This window comes from Montipora capricornis, chromosome 8, assembly GCF_036669925.1.
Source record: "Montipora capricornis isolate CH-2021 chromosome 8, ASM3666992v2, whole genome shotgun sequence".
Taxonomy (NCBI): Eukaryota; Metazoa; Cnidaria; class Anthozoa; order Scleractinia; family Acroporidae; genus Montipora; species Montipora capricornis.
Window position 1 is genome coordinate 36,811,052 of NC_090890.1, and position 17,500 is coordinate 36,828,551.

Genomic DNA, 17,500 nt, shown 5'->3' on the forward strand with positions numbered 1-17,500 from the left:
GTTTTTCTGACGGAGAACTGAAGTCTGTAGCGGGTATAACACGGATGGATCCGCCGTGACCGTTCTTCGGACTAGAGCTCTGAAATTTGTTAAAAGGGAGAGAATGACAACCATGCAGAGGCATTTGATCGGGAACACTCTACGCACCATGGGGTCCAGTTCCCACGTGTCTCCAACAGCTCAGTGGTGGAGCATCCGAACTAGTAATCGAAAGGTCGTAGCTTCGACTCCTACAAAAGGAGCACTAGGATTTTTCCGAACATCCCCGACAGCTCAGCGGTATAGCATCCGAACTAGTGCATGTAATCGCAATATCGTAGGTTGGACTCCTGCAAAGTAGCACTCGGATTTTTCCGATCATACCCTATAGCTCAGCGGTAGCGTATCCGAACTAGTAATCGGAAGGTCACCGGTTCGACTCCTGAGAAGGAGCACTTGGATACTTTTCGAGTATCTCCGAAAGACCATTGCAAAAAATGCATTTTTCCGATACATGGAAGTCGTCACTTCCCGATTTTTACTTTTGAAAGCTTTTTAGATTTGGTGCGACGTCCATTCCTGGCCTGAACAACAATTGCAGTTTCCGTTTTATTTGAAACCATTAACTCTAACATGACACTTACCTTCCCATTTGGCAAGGAAGTTCCTGTAAACCTCCTTAGAGGCGCACCACCAGTTCTGCTTGCTCCAGCAGGGTCCGGCCTGTCGCTCTGTGACCTTGCTTGTGGGTACATGCTCATGGCATCATGGCCACCGAACTTGGTCCTAGGTTGGACAGCGTGTGGATGTAGTGGGTCAGTAGGAGGGTTTGAGAAAGGTTTGCCTTCAGTCTCCCTGGGTACTGGGTCTGGGAGTCTGGACCTGAGAAATGGCGGAATTTCAGACAATGTGAAATTAGCAGAAATACTTATCTTGCTGGCACTTTTTATTCACGAGACATTTAGGGCTTTAACATCGTTTCCGAATTTAAATGAACTTGGTCGGCTTGGTCGGCTTGGTCAGCACTTGCTTTTTGGCCAATTTATTCAAATCGTGCATCGTACCCAGTCCCCTTGTCGTTTAACCTTTGCCTCAATAGCTACATTCACCTTTCAATGCCAATACACTGTCATCTTAGCTGAAAATAATCTTCATTATGCACACGATAAAAAAGAGGGGTATTTGCGTACTACTAAGTCTACTAAGTATCCCAAATATTTGGTGTAGCTATTTTCGTATGATTTAAATGGAAGATACATGGTGTATTTGTCATTTAGTGGTTATCTATTGTTTAAAATTATCTAAACACGGTAAAACCTTTCAATGTCAATACATTGTTAGTTGAGCTGAACATAATCTTCATTATGCACACGATAAAAAAGAGGGGTATTTGAAGCCTACTACTAAGTGTACTAAATATCCCAACTGTTTGTTTTGGTTATTTTCGTATGATTTGAACGCCGTTTCCGCTTCCCACCTTGGCGATCGAGGTGATGTCCGTTCCTTGACAGGCTCTTGATCCAGTCCACCGTCAGGCCCTGTGTCCCGCGTGGGAATTTGGTTCGGCACACCGAAAGGATAGGCAGCAGTCGTCCACGCCACAGCCTACAAAATACAGTGAGACCCGTTTAATTAATTAAGGCGGCTCGAACCAATTTCGACACTTTCAGCGGTTTATAAACGCCCATACATTTTTATTTAGGATTGACTCTACTATCAACAAAAAAGCTAAGTCATGGATCCGAAGAAACAACAATAATTGCTTAACACATTGCGCAAGATATCGTGAGATAATAGGTTATCATAGCAACAAGAAAGCCATGTAAAAAGACCCGATAGTTAGTCTTAAAATACAAGCCCCAGTCGCGCGTTTCATATTTGTGTGCTTAATATCTTGGTATATTTCTTTGCCATGAAGCAACTCAACGAACCATTGATGAGAAATATGGAGAACGCAAGCATTTTACAGTGAATTTGCCCTTCTTTAATTTTACTGTAGTCTTAACCAATTCAATCAGTTCCACATAGTTAAGCCAACTTGCAAATAAGTCACATTTTTAACCAAGTTGGCATCAGTTATCACGGACTTCTTATAAACAATCTCCAAATTTAGTGGATCGTAATAGCACGCATATATCTCAATTGTATTTACGCTTAGGTTTCAACGTTCAGTTGCATATTTAGTTGTGTCTATAGTTTCTCAACCAACCCCAAGAGTGTAGTAAACATGAAGTACTTCGATAGCTGGCAGGAAGAATGTCGGTGGAACCCTGAGTTCAAGACTGAAAGAGCTAGTTGTTTTTATTGCTATTTCTACTGCATTATGCCCTACTTAATAAAACAGAGAGCCTTTCAAAGACAAGTGGTTTTAAGAGAGTCTCCTTCTAATAACTATGGTAAGACAATTAGGCTCGTAGTTGTTGGAATTCCTTCCATACATATCCTTCCTTCAAACAAATGGAACAGTTAATCTCAAAGCAATTTTTTTCTTGACGAAAAAGAAATTGCGTCCCGAGTGAACAAAATTCTTGTCTATTGTACAGAAAATTCCGTTCGTTTGAAAAGAACGATATAATCATTTCATTTGCTTTCCAGCTCATTCCTCTTTTGTCGTCTTAACTGCGGAACGTCCAGTACCATTTCGCGAAAAATTATCCCGCCTCACTTTGAGGGAAACTAGCCGGCCTCACCTGCCCATTTGGCTTGCAAAGGATTGTGGTACATTCCGGTCCAGTTCCCCACTTATGCTGCTCCTTCCACAAGAAGTCGGATGGGGGATTGTGCCTCGACAAACTCGCTGCAGACCACACCTACAAAGTTAGGCAACAATTAGCACTCCACTATTAACAGGACATCATAAAAAATTAACGGTGTAACAAAAATCCGCTTGGCAAGCAAACAAACAAAAATACATTCTATAAGTACATCTGCGTCCTGTGACTAAGACCCAAAAAGTTAATTCTTCTTTTAAAACTATGTTAACTAAACACTAAGGGCGCTTTCCTTTTGTCAGAACTCGCCGGCCAGACCCGTCACTTTGCAGAGAAAATCCAACAATTTGAAGGAACACCTGTATGATAACCCCGCGTATTCGTCCGGAGGAGTGTACATCATCCTCGAAGAGTGTTAATTTGAAGGCGTTGTAGAGTTAAACCTTCCAAATGCCTGGTCTGGCCAGTCATTTCTGTCAAATGGAAAGCGCCCTAAGTGTCCCACTTTTTAAGCCTTGATTTAAAAAAGACTCCTGTTTTTCAAATTGCGTTCGTCCGCTTGTAAACTCACAGCAAGAAGCATCCAAAAAGAGACTGGGAGAGCTAAGACATGATGACAAGCCACAAAGTTTGACACTTTGAACTTTCCACCGTTGATAGCGACCCTCAATTAGACTGAAGTATCAGAACGAGTCTCCAGTTCTGAAAATGAGCACTGGGTTTGGCTGTTGGGTTTCTCCAGTGCACGCGTCGAAATAAAACCATCCAAGGATAACTTTTAAAGGGGAACCTCCAGTTCTACAAAAAGGTAATCTTACAGCCGAGGAAAGAAAGATCCAACCAAATTTGCTTAAGATAGTTTCAAAAAAGACGTTTGTTTTAGAGAAAAATAACATTCAACATCTCTTATTTTCACTTTCAATTTTAAATGCGACAGACCATCTTGAATAATAATAATATTGAATATAGTATTTGTCAGCGCATTTAAAATTCTCAATGCGCTTCCAGCGGGAGGCTAAAAACATTTTCACAACTCAATTAAAATAAGTAAAAAGCCAATAAGTAAAATCGTATGGCTATCTAAGGGTCAAAATAGTCGCAAAAAGGATTACGAAATGTTTTAAGTTTCTTCTTCAAAATAGTTACAGTCTCAGAGTTTTTTTGAAGATTTAGGCAAACTGTTCCATAGGCGCAATAAGAGAAGGTTCTTTGACCTTAAGTGGCTGTCATGACGTTCAGAACTTTTCGAAGTAAATGATCGGATGAACGTTTATAAGAATTGATAAGCGAAGTGCTCGTCTTTTCAACCACGGGACTGAAATTAGGGTCCGGTACACAGTCGAGTTCTATTCTATATACGTGGGCTATGTGGACTGTGGGGAAAGTGCTGTATTTTCAAGGACCGGATCCCACTGTGTGCCGGAGGGGTAAGTGGTAATTGCACGCGGGCAAGATCCCTAATTTCAGTCCGGTAGTCGAAAAGACGAGCACAAGCATCGGCGGACAACTGTCCGGTGTGGAAATGTGAAGGAAATCTTTCTCATTCGAACCGAGAGGATAATGCTTTCAGCAAGCCGATCAGACAGGGAGGTACACAAACAGTTCTCTTTTCGTTGGAAGGAAAAACGGCGCAGCGAACTCGCTTTTCCGCGAGAAAAAGGCTTTCGAGTACATTTCTCCGTGAATCACTGTGTCCAGCCTTGACTTCGTCTTAGGAAGATTACGACAGCCTCTCAAACAACAACGTCCCAATTAAAACAGTTAAAAAAAAGCTCGAAAAGGCAAAACAAAGGCGAGTTAAATTACTTTATTTCGTTCATTTGTTGATGCTCTGAACCGGTTACAGTTTTTCGTGCTCAACCGTAGGCAGTCTGCATACAGAATACTACTGCAGAAATCGATGCGGGAAATCACAAAAGCATTTACAATACCTTTATTAAAGATTACTTTGTGAAATGTTCTTCCTGATTAGACTAATTAAAATATTATTGCAGAAATAGCTTTTTTGCAAATATCATTGACATGCTGTCTTAAATGAAGTTTATTGTCCAGTATGACACCTAAGTCTCTTACTTTATATTTATCAGACAGTTCAATTATTGTGTTAATTGTGACGTCTGATGGTTGCCCTAATGCTCTAACAAATTTGAAAGTGAAAATAACTAAGCGATTATGAAGTTCTGTTTGTCCTGAAACAAAACCTTTCTTGGAAAACAATGTTAAGCAAATTTGATTGTACACGTTCAAGTTGCCAGGCCAGCGTGGTGAAACTCTTAGTGAAGTTGATTATACTCACAGTTGCATGCGACAGAGCCTTTAGCTTTGTTCTCGGGGGAAAACGGAATACTGTGACAGGTCTGCCAGCTACATTTTGTTGAATCATGTGCCCACCAATCTCTTCATCCTTTTATTGAAAAAGGTAAATAAATCAATGGATAATGGAGTTAACAAATAGAACAAAAGATTAAGCATAGATAAGGACTTTGGTGGACGGCAAGATGGAGAAGTGGGGGGGGGGGGGGGGGGGGGGGGAGGGGGTGGAGGTCGCGTTTACCTAATTATCAAAACTACCTATGCGTTTGCTTTAGGCACTGATAAAAAATGAAGGCTCTTTTAGGGGGAAAAGAACACAGATTTTTGCCTGCGATATGAAGAGATGAAGGTGATATAGATAATTTGCAACCGGTCCCAAGAAACACGGATAACGCTGAAGAAATGTGAAAGCGCTAGATGACAACATGACATGATACGTCAGCCAAAACTGAATGACAGCGATTAAAGGCAAGGCGTATAAGCCACATGGAGTTCTTTTAAAAAAATGAAACAAACTCACTTTGAAGCTTGAAGTGTTGAAGACTCTGACGTAATTGCCGTCTGGGCTGACTTCTAAGATCCGAACATTTCCTGTGTGACTGGATTGACAAGCATTCATAAAGTGTTAAGCAAAATGAAAAACTCCAAAGCTTTTCGTTTGTGAGCTTTTATGAGTTTAGCGACGGACTCGCCATAGGATGGAGGATTACATATATATAAGCTGGAGTTTTCCAACCAATGTAACAGAGATGTTAAGAGATGTAGTTCATGGCTTAAGCAATCTCGTTCCCGGGGACTCTCTTCTTCTCTAGGAGCGAGGTTGATGGCTTAGGCCCTTTAAGAGGAGGGTTGTCCAATGGGCCACTTCTACTCTTTGTTTGCCCTGGAAACGTTTGCATAAGTATTGCTTTTATTTTCTCGATCTTGGGACCATTGTAAGTCTCAAGAGAAAGCGGAAACAATGCTGGTGCAAACTTTTGGAGGGCCAGCAGAGTATTATGGTATTTTTGAAAGGGGCCGATTCAGTAACACAACGCCATTCAAATTGTTTGGTAAAGGCCACACAAAAGTGACCCTTAACCCTTTCATACCCAAACTGGCCTGAATTGGCCAGACTTGGTATTTTACTCTGTCTAACGCCAGACGATTTTACTTGTCAATGGGGAACCCCCGGGTGTCAATGGGTTAATTAAACCAAGACCTTTTACCAGAATCCTAAACAATAACACAAGAGGTTCTTAAGCTGAAGAAAACACTTTGTGGCGTGTGTGCAAAGTACCATGAATAGGGAGCTTAAACACGCGACATTCTTTAGCCACGGTCGGCAAATCAGTTGCTTTCCCTTTTAACTTGTCTCCATACAGCTCCATTATTTTATATTACTTGGGATCTTTTCTCTGTTAGAGACGATTAGTTTAAAACTCTGGGAGATACTAGAGCGACTTTCATATGACCTTTTCCTTGGAACAAACTAGGGAGTTTAGACACCAATTTTATGCCCAAATATGGACAAAAATAAGATCGATGCTGCACGCACTGGGAAATGCACGGGCTACGTTACATCCAAATAAGGAAGTTTTTAAACTAAAAAAAACCCCTGCTCTCAACCCGAGTTAAACGCTTCAAGGTCATGAGCTTCTGTAAAAACAGAACGTAAGCAAAAATGAAAAACATTTAATTGGCTTATCGAACAAAAATAAACGAGCGCGAATTTTCATTGGCTTAGCGAACGCGGATGCAAACAACGTCATCTCCTCATGGAACTTTCTGGAAAGTTTCGCTTTGGCGTCATTTGAAATGCAGCAATGTGATTGGGCAATCGAACTGTTAACTGCCCATATTAGGAGTTTCCTTGGCGGGAATAAGGAGAAGCTTTGTTTTTATCTTGCCATCCCTATCGAAAGCACACATATGTCACCATTGCTACCCAGAATTTCACTTTTTCTGTGCCGTGCAAGCCACGTAAACTTGACAACTGACTAGCGGTAATTTGGACCCACGACTGTGATGTGAGAGGCATGGGTCTATTCTCGATTTTACGTCACAAACTGCTTTGCATTTTTGTTTTCAAAGAAATTTGGCATTGCAAAGCAGTTTGTGACGTAAATTCGAGACATGCCTCTCACATCACGGTCGTGGGTCCAACTGACAGTCTACTGCTTGTTTTGATAACTTTGCGCGTCTTGCCCGGCAAATAAAAAGCGAATTTTTGCGGTAACAATGGTAAAACATGTTTGCTTTTGGTGGGGATATTCAACCTCGTTCCCAGGGCTTTTCCCTATCTTTGGTACTCTCCGCGGTGAAAAGCCCTGGGAACGATGTTGGGTGAGATTCGTATGGTAGACGAAAAATATTTGAGTTTAGGTGCACTTTAAACTCTATTATGCCCGTCAGCTGCTCTACTGGTGGACACGTATGTTGCACAGCTCAAAGGGAGATCAAACGAACTAATATTTCTACGCGGAAATTTATCACGGGATCGATGTTTCAGTCCACACCCCCAAGGTCTGAGTGCGAGGCAGCGTTAGGGGCCGGTTGAATCTGTTACAAACGTACATAGGCTGTCATGGATTCATCTCGACTTTGCACGAGCCTCGTCGTTGAGATGCGAACATAAAACCAGTTCTACATCCACATACTAGATAAGGCATAGTTTAGAAAGCAAGCCATTTCATTTACAGCAGTAGAGCAGGACAATACGTCACCTAAACCTAGATCAATGGCCCAACTCCCACGAGTCTTCCGAAGGTCGTGAGTTCGTTCGACTCCCGTAAAAAGCATTCGGATTTTCCGAGTATTCCCGATTCACCATCGAAATAAATTCGTCTCTTGAGGCAAACAACGTTATGGAGGTCAAAAGCCCATTTTATTCAAACGACAAGGAATACAAATCGTTTCGTGCAAATGCAACTATTTCAAATAACTTAAAGTTAATGTGTGAGAACTGTGTTGAGCAGTAGTTTAACTAAATCGTTAGGAAACTAGTGAAAAGAAAAAGAATGACCCTATTATCGCTCACGCATTCGTCAAAGGTTAACAACGGTGATTTTTTTCTAATATATTAAATTGCCGTATTTTTCAATATTTTTTAATGGAAACCGACTGAAGGAAACAACTTTGATAATTCTATAACCGCTCTTTAGATTAAAATATTGTGGTCACAATAAATGTGAAACAAATTACGACAATAACAATTATTATTTGATCACTTCTAATAACTTAACTTAACTTAACTTATCTTATATATGATAAAAAATCATTTCTGGTTAGTACTCTTAAATGTTACTGTGGCTCTCTCAATAATTGACCAAAAAGGAATTTGCAAGTCAAGTTCTATGAGACGATCACAGTGTCATAACAAAATCATTTCTTGTTTCTCATCAATACTCTTATATTTTGCTGCATTTCCGTAATCCATCAAACAATAATAATTTAATTTTAAGCGAACCCACAAAATAAATTGGAATTCAATAATCCAGGGACAAACACAAAAATTTCAATGAAAACGATCATAAATACGTATATGAACCATAAAATAACTTGGATTGATTTTCAAATTAGATTGGCAGTGACATTTTTTCAGTGAGACACACTATTGACACTAGATCCATAAAATCGTACCACTGAAATTTCAAGTCGGTAGTCTTCCCAGTATCTCTCATTTATCCAAGGCCGAGAGAGATCCAAATTAGGAAATCGGCTGTTCTTAGAAATAAATTAAAAGATGGATTCTTTTCGGGCAAGCCTGATGCAGCTTTCGAAAGTCTCCATCTTCATTAGTATTGACGTATTTAATAGTTTCAAATCATAAAACAGTAGTTTTCAAACAAAACCGAATGCATTGTTGGGTATGGGGCGACAGACTCATGGGAAAAGCCGTTTTTTTTTAATTTTGTTTTTCAATTTCTCGCTATCAGTTTATTGCACTGAGCCATTATTATCCTTTATCATTATCATCATTATCATCATCATCAACATCATCGTCGTCATCACTTTCGTCATCATTGTTTCTTTCTTTCGCAAATGAAGAAATAAAAATCGAAAGTAGTTTGTTTCCGTTCGTAGAGCGGTTTCAAGTGAGTGGCGACAGTAATTTCTTGATTGCTTTTGAATTACTACGCTCTTAGCTTGACTTGAAGATTCTTTGCTTTGCGTGACACTTGTTGGCTAATTTAATTGTCTGCATTCTTTCTCGGACGGAAAGTGTGTGAAAGGTGAACAATACGTCGGCATGCGTTCGTAGGTCACGTACGCCGAGATTGGCAAAATAAGGCAGTTAAGTTCACTCCACTGAAAACTGCTCTATTTATGGTTAATTACTAGTAAGAGCACAGTATCATCACTTGAAAGCTTTCGTTTCCTAGTAGTAAATCTTGAAGACGGAATCATATTGGGCCAGTGTGGGAGGAAGACTCCGGAGAAATCGAGACCTCGAAAAGAAATAAAGAAACCAGAGTCAGTCCCATGATCAAAATTCCAATTCTCCATACATTTTGAAAAAAAGTTCTTATTTCATCTAGCCAGCAGTTCAACAACAACAACAATCAAAGCTCTCTTTTTCTATGTCCTGCATTGGTTCGATTCACCGACCTGATTTGTCGGGAAAGTTATGTGCTGATCATTAGCTTATAGTTACACATGTTGAGGAAGTATCATTTTTTTATTATTTAAAACTTCAGTCTAAGCTACACTACTTTAAATTCTATTTATTTCCTTATTAAAATGATTATACAGAAAGAAAAACTAAAATTAAATTAGTATTGCGTTTTGCTTTAAAGCCGTTTATCGTTTTATCGTTTGTTGGCTTTGTCCTTTTCTATAATCACCGTAATTTTCTGGCCCAGGATTAATGAAAGACGTATGTCTTTAAATTGACACCACTGGCTGCAAATCAAGAACCTTTTAAAAGAACGCTTTAAAATCAACTTTAATACACTTTAAAATTCGGTTTTATCATTCTGAAATGACATAAACAAATATTCAAGTGAACCGTTGTCTTTAAGTGGAATATTAGGGGCTGCTTACATGAGAAAACTCACCCCTGCATAAGTTCTATGACGGGACTGTATGTCATTTTGGATTGACAAAATTCACGCATACGCTACCCGTTCCAGTCCACCGAAAGGTCAAGTTCATACCGAAACGCGTGGTTGTTCTTCGTTTACATGACACTTGTGGGAATTCGCGGTACCGGAATGAAATGGGAACTCGCGTCGGTATGACTCGTTTCAGTATGACAATTTCTGGTGGAAACATGTAACTCACGCCAGTACGAAAGGTGCATTTTCCGTGCAAAAATGGTACACAACAGTTACGGTACAAAACGGTTTAGCCGAACTGTTTTATTCACGCCATTTTCTCTCATCGAGGTCACGAGGAGGTGGAAAACAAGGTAAGTTTTTGTGTACATTTCACACCAAGAATTACACGAAAAAGGTGCTTGACAGCAATCGTTGACACCTTTCCAACAGCTGCAAAAATACCCTCAGCAGTCGCTTTGTACTTAGCACCGATGCTTTTCGTCACCTGTTTTTAACGACTGTTAAGCTATTTCTTCTCTTGAGGCGTATATTCAGTTAAATCCATGACCCCATAGTACTTCTTCGAGTAGAATTCCAACCTCGTTCCCAGGGTCTCTCATCTTAACGCACGAGAGACCCTGGGAACGAGGTTGGTAGAATTCTCCTAAACAAATTAGCTTCCCGTCATTTTTTTGAAATTGCACGCAACGACAATGTACGCTTGCGTTGCTTTAAAATGTCAAGGCCGTTCTGTTCCAGGTCTCTATTTCACGTTGTCACGGCTACTGATCCTTTATGGACCTTCCAAGTTTTTGGTGGTAAAGAATCTATATGATCAGAGATCGCAAATCCGTTTTTGGATTCTCCCAAAACAAACGCACCCTAGATGAATCAATATTAATGTTTGTTTTTGAGTTGTCTTGGAACCGATCTCAGGCCACATTGGGGGAACGTGAGTGCGCAAACCATTGCGCCAATCCCGCACCCTATTAGAGCGATTTTCAATTGAGTGTTGAAACTTAGTAATTAGAGAATTGCTTTGGTTTTGCATTACTTCACTCAGTGATTGGTTCAAAGTTCTCGCGCCACTTTTTCAACCAATCAGAAGTGAAACCAAAAGCAATCGTGGCTCGCGCGTGCACATTTTCCCGCGCTTTGTGTCGGCTAAGTGTAATTACTTCGAGTTTTGATTGGTTTACTGGATTGTCTCTGTCTCTCCGTCCTTTTTGATTGGCCAAAGTAATTACTTCGGTTTTGGTTTTACGACACTCGATTGAAACTTGCTCTATGCTGAAAACTATAATGTTAAACCATAAGAACTTCAATCACAGTTTCCACTACCAGGAACCCACGACTGAGAGCGTATAACTACATTGTATTTGTGGAACGGCGTTTTTACGGTCCGAGTTATTTTAGATTGAATTTCCCGCAAAACAAGACCTTCCTGGGCAGCAAATTACAAGTCTTGCGTGAGGAATCATTACCCATGGGATTGAGAATGGTCACCCGTGCAAACCAAATCTTATTTAAGAACTCATCAAAAAAATAGCTTGATCTGTAAAAATGCCGTTGCGTAGAACTAGAATAGGACGTTTTCAACCAATCTCTAGATACACCAATAACAATAGAGAAGTGTACAACTTCTGGTGGACGAACAAAAGAAGCTAATGAGATCTTTTGTTTTCGTCCACCAACATGGCGTCGATGACGTCACGTGAAAACGTCCTATTGGAGTTGAAAGCTTCTGGTTATGGGGTCCTGTCATTACTGAATTAAAGAAGGGGACAAATACCTGGATGAAGGGCTGTGATAGTCCACGAAGTTAGGTACATAAGACCAAGTGTGTCGGTAGGGGCTGACCGTAGTTATTGGATGAATAACAGGCTTTGTTTTACCACCGATCAAAGTTCCTAATGACAGAAAAAGAATGATGTTACTCTTGGTTAAGATGTGAAGAAACAAGTAGCCTTAAATCTTGCACAGCAGATGAATGCTGAATGCTGTTCGCACAGTCATCAATGAAAAAGAACAACTGTGTGAGGCCATAGGTAGAGCCACAGGGTTTTCGATAGACAGTTTGAGTTCTCACAATACAAAAGACCTTGCCTGAGACCGTGCATGTACGGTACCATGAGCCGGGGTAGGTTGGGGCCATATCATACCCCCTCCGAGATGAGATCGAGTCATACGTTATAGAGCAATCTAAAGGACAGGATCTTATCAGAACAACATCCTGCGTACCTGCAGTACTCTTTGGTCGTGTAATCGGCTGTCGTATCGTTTTACTTGCAACTGCTGGTGAGTGTGTGATGCCAAGAGTCGTAGCAGGACGTTTTGTAGTGGGGGGAGGTACTTTTCCTGTACTAGGGGAATGCCAGGTACGAGAACGGACGGGTCCAATAGGAACCTTACTTTCCATGGCCAGGTTTAGCCTGAAAAAAAAAAAAAAAGACATCAGCTACTGAATGCTCCATAATAGCTCTTTATTCTACAATCGTCTTTCAAATTCGTAGAAGAGGAATTTAATCAATGTTAACACCACATGATCAGGTAGAAAATACCAAATTGTCATCCCGTTTAGTTTCATTAGCGCCATCTTGGGCAAAATGCATTTCAAAGAGAGCAACTGTTTGGGATGTCCCTAACGTCTCTAGGGGATGGCAGTTATACCGTAACGTGGTGGAAAACGTGTTTTGTGATGTTTAAATTCAGTCTATTTGGCACTCTTAGAGTGAACAAATATGAAATATCAGATAGGTGGTGAAAATCAGACACATATACAATACCTTCTTTCCTCCGCCTCCAACAAAGTGGCAAATGCATCCAGTTCGAGATCCAGAGGTAAATGCGCATTGTAAGCAAGTCCCAGCTCACGCACTTTAGCCATCAATGCCTCCTGAAGCTCGCGTAACTTAGCCTCAAGGTTCTTCACGGTGTTTGCTGCTTGCTGACGTTCCATTTCCAAGTTTTGAATAAGACCAGAATTCTGAGCTTCCAAACTTGAACACTGCAAGGATATATAGTGTCCGTGATTGTACACCATACTAAGAGGATAAAATTTTCATTTGCTAATAAAAATGATATTGCTTTCAATTGTATTTTCGCTGATGGTCCACACATGAGATCATTGTGTTGACTCAGACACGAAGGATTCCCATTTCTGCAAAAAAAGTTCGATGCAAGAGAACTCTTGGACGAAGAAAGCGTATCAGCAAAGTTTCCACACCGTCCACAAATCAAGTGGAATAAAATGACTCACTGCACATATTCACCCCAGCATGCATGGTTCCATTTGGATTCCTTGTGGACTAATAACAATTCTCTAAACACTTGCAAACAGCTATTTTCAAAAGCAACATCATTTTCTCCATTTGCCAATAAGGAGGGTCATGGTATAATATTTAAATTAACACTTATTCTGTCCCCAAAGACTTGGGTTCTTTTAATTAGCCTGAAGCAATAACTGTAGAAACCTCCAGTTGTGGCATCATCACATGCACATACCACAAGCTTCTTTCAAAACTCAAGCATAATGTCATTATGAAAGGTGGCAACTTGAATCCCAGAGAGCCAAAAAAAGTGAGTCAGTCAATGAATCAGGTTTAGAAATGCAATCAAATGCAATTTAACAGAGTTAGCAAATAAGGAGCAGTTGTTTTAAATAGTCAGCAGTGGGGTTAGGCAACAATTGTGCCTGAACCCCCTGTGTGGGGTTCGTGATATGTAGCATGCAAGTGCATTTTAGTGGCAGTACAAGGAGCGATAACTGTAGAAACCTCCAGTTGTAGCATCATCACATGCACATACCACAAGCTTCTTTAAAAACTCAAGCATAATGTCATTATGAAAGGTGGCAAAGTGAACCCCAGAAAGCAAAAAAAAAAGTGCGTCAGTCAATGAATCACATTTATTAATGCAATCAAATGCAATTTAACAGAGTCACAAATGAGGAGCAGTTGTTTTAGTCAGCAGTGGGGTTATGCAACAATTGTGCCTGAACCCCCTGTATGAGGTTCATGATGTGTAGCATGCAAGTGCATTTTAGTGGAAGTACAAGGAGGGTTATGTTTTTGCAAACATTGGCTGTGTAGCACTCTAATATACTTCAACAGACTTAACTATGAGGGGTAATGTGAAGTGCTAGTTTTCTCCCTATATAGATCATGTGAGATTAGCCCTACTATAAAATTAATGGAAATTTTTGGGTCCACAAAAACGTTTACGAAAAATTAACTCTCCTTGTACTAGCTGTACAAATTCATTGTTGTGACATTAACATCTTAAATTCCCACAACCTGCTCCCGTCTGACCTTGTAGCTCAGTCGGTAGAGCAGCGGTGATCTAACTTGAACGTCGTGGGTTCAATTCCCACCCTGGTCAGAGTTTTTCTCTGTCCTTCTGTGGGCCAATTCCGTTAGTAGGGCTAACGCTCACATGGTCTATAATGGGAGAAAACTAGCTCTTCACATTACCCTCTCATAGTTAAGTCTACATTTTAGCAGGTTGAGGAATCCATTTCAAGGGTTGGCATCTTTTGCTTCAAGTGTTTCCCCTCCCTACCCTCTCCTTTCCCACTGATTTTATCAGTGTGATGGCTGCCTGTTTCTCTGTCATGCTGCATGGGGGCTCATGGTTGGGTTGCCAGGATTTGCCAGCTATGGGAGCAGGCACCCAACCTCCACTTTGCGACTCAGTTGTTAACATGGTGAGAAATACCTTGGCTTCCAGATTGATGTTTTTGGAGTGCAGTGCCTCTACCTGAGCTTTCAAATGAATGTTGTCATCAGTGGCAGCTGCAAGGTTGCGGGATTCAGTATCCAACTGTATCCTCATCTGATTCATCTGTCAGAGAGAAAACCAAGCAAAAATTTAATATTATACTACACAAGAGAAACGACCGCCGGAAATACGTCTGCGTAAGCAGGCTATACTGTACAGCACCTTGAATAAAAATAATGACATAGTTTTCTTCTCAATCCCATGTACTGAAAGTTCATCAATAAATTATAAATAATTGTTAATTTAGCATTGCTCACGTTGCAATTACCCTCCAGTCTACCATCAGTTTTCAATTGGCTAATATATGAAGGTCAGTTTTTCTATTTTGTATGCTAACGTCAGGAAGAAAAGTTCATGAAAATTATCTGTGCTCCTACATATGAGATAACCCTGTGAATAAACATAACAAGTGAACATAACAGGGAACAAGTGCCCTCACCCAGAATATACACACATGACACGGAAATACTCTATAAAAGACACATAACTAGCTCGCATTCTGCTATCGCCGTCACCATTTTTTGTGATGGTTTTTACGCAGATCACACATTTTGCTCCTGTTGTTGGCTGGCATTCACTGAGTCAGCAGTGTTCTGATATGGTCTATGTGTGCGCCTTCGCATGTGCTCATATGTATTACTCTGTTCAAACCACGGGGCTGTTTCTGCAGCTTGCATTTTCTAGTGTCCTCTCCCTCCACTCCCCTTTGAAGTATTACTTATTACCTACATGGTGCATGTAGGTACTCCACTGTTCTTCCAGTTCAGTGTGACGGGGGCTAGCCTAAGAGGGCTGGAGCTCGGTTTGGCAGGAGGCGCTTGTGGCTGGATTGCAAGTAGAACAGGCTCTTTAATAGGTGAACTTCTTTCTACTTGGTTTTGTGATCGACATTTCCAGTTTGTAGGCACCCATAATCTCCATGTGTGACTTAAGCGTTAACTTGAACCAGCTAGGTAAGGCATAGGTAGTGTATGTGTGGTAACAGCTTTTGAAGGCCCGTAGGGAAGGGGAGTGCGACAAGTGTGCTCCCCTCCCCCCTCCCCTACAGGCGGTGGAGGTCCACTTTTTTGTCAACAAATGAAAATGAATTGATACAAAATACCTAAATTAAATGATAGTATAGTTCAGTTCTGATTCACTGTTTGTGTAGGAGGCTTGAGCTTGGCACACTACTGAAAGATCATCATGATCAGCACTGTTGATCATCATATGGTTTGCGGTACTGTAAACGCAGCGAATAATGCGGATTGTCAGCTTTATTTCTACTTTTGTTCTTTTTAAATACATGTAGTTACATTATTCTACAAAACTGTAAAATACTTTTGTAAAGTATACGTACCATAGTCTCTGCGCCAAAAAAGATCCATTTTGAAATTCAAAAGTTTGAGTAAATAATCCACATTGAAGTTTGCTTTTGGATGTCTATTGTCATATTATGATCATAGTGCTTTCAAAACACACAAAATGCAGTTCCAGACAACCTAGTTTTCAAAATTCCCTAGGGGAGCAAGCTACTGTAGCCCCCTAGAGGCTTGCACCTCTGGTACTCGTTTGATCGGTTTCCTCATTGGATCACACCCTGCCACACAAAAACCTGCCTACGGGCCTGTTCTGATTGATAATAATTACTGGACAGAATCACACACTAATGCAGACTTGGCCACTTTTATCCAAATAAATGTTTCTCATGATTATGAATAATATACAATAATTTTGAAAGAGAACTTATTAATGACTGCAGTACATGTTCACATACCCCACTCTGATAGGAAATCTCTGATTCTTCCTTGAATCTTCGCAGTTCTGCTTCACTATGCACCTTAACTTTGGCCAGCATTGCAGACAAATTTTCATCAATGATGTTGTGTTCATGCAGCCTTTCCTCAGCTAGGAGGATTATCCTGTCTGCTTCATCCAGACGACAGCGCATCTCATAAAGCTCCTTCAGGGATTATATTGTAGTGTACAAAACATTGATTAAAACATAACATTATACTTCGTAAATGGTTTGAACCCAGGAATCATATCATAATTAAGTAAAGTATGATTGTCCGGGTGAGTGTAATCAATAACATTGCTGAACAACATCTACGGACAAACCACAGAATCGACTGGGACTCTGCTGCATGTGTTACCTACAGCATTAACCACAACCAATGGATCGAGCTGGAAAGCTGGTTTACTAACTTAAGAACAGACACCAATAAATTGATGCCTACAACTTCCCGCACCCTACAAACCACTCATCGATGACATTAACAACAGACAAATAACACACTGACTTACTCTAACACATTACTGCCCAATGTACTCTACGATACACATACAGACTTTAGACCTATAGACGGATAGAAATTATGCACCAATTACTACTATTAGTCTTCACAGCCAATTACATCTAGGCTCAACCAACAGTCGACCAATAATATCACAAATAAGTTGACCAATGACATTTATGACCAGAGAACTTTCATTATCTACTGACGTTACACAAATCACGTAACTCTATTTAAAAGATTACTTCTGCTCATTATCGAAACGTCAGTAAATGTCAGCTTAAACAGTCCTTCTCAGGACTACACTCGCCGGATAATCATACTTTACTTACCGTAATTATGATAATAGATTTTACCTAAAATAACTACTATCATCAGGCTGCTGTGCTTTGATCTCCCATGCACAATCACGGTCAAACCC

General features: G+C 40.5%; 1 protein-coding gene across 3 annotated transcripts in view; it reads right to left on the reverse strand.

The window, feature by feature from the left end:
- LOC138014233 (lamin-B1.S-like) overlaps window positions 1-17,500 on the reverse strand; it is a 23,974-nt gene that overhangs the window by 2,222 nt on the left and 4,252 nt on the right. For 2 of the 3 annotated variants that reach the window (XM_068861275.1, XM_068861274.1), the window contains exons 3-13: window positions 16,560-16,745; window positions 14,741-14,866; window positions 12,811-13,031; window positions 12,266-12,456; window positions 11,817-11,934; window positions 5,524-5,602; window positions 4,987-5,094; window positions 2,670-2,789; window positions 1,457-1,584; window positions 624-861; window positions 1-79 (exon numbers count right to left, since the gene is read on the reverse strand). The exon at window positions 1-79 is cut by the window's left edge. In XM_068861275.1, the coding sequence (XP_068717376.1) occupies window positions 1-79; window positions 624-861; window positions 1,457-1,584; window positions 2,670-2,789; window positions 4,987-5,094; window positions 5,524-5,602; window positions 11,817-11,934; window positions 12,266-12,456; window positions 12,811-13,031; window positions 14,741-14,866; window positions 16,560-16,745 (1,594 nt within the window). The remainder of the gene's footprint in view (window positions 80-623; window positions 862-1,456; window positions 1,585-2,669; window positions 2,790-4,986; window positions 5,095-5,523; window positions 5,603-11,816; window positions 11,935-12,265; window positions 12,457-12,810; window positions 13,032-14,740; window positions 14,867-16,559; window positions 16,746-17,500) is intronic. The other variant, XM_068861277.1, reaches the window with a different exon arrangement.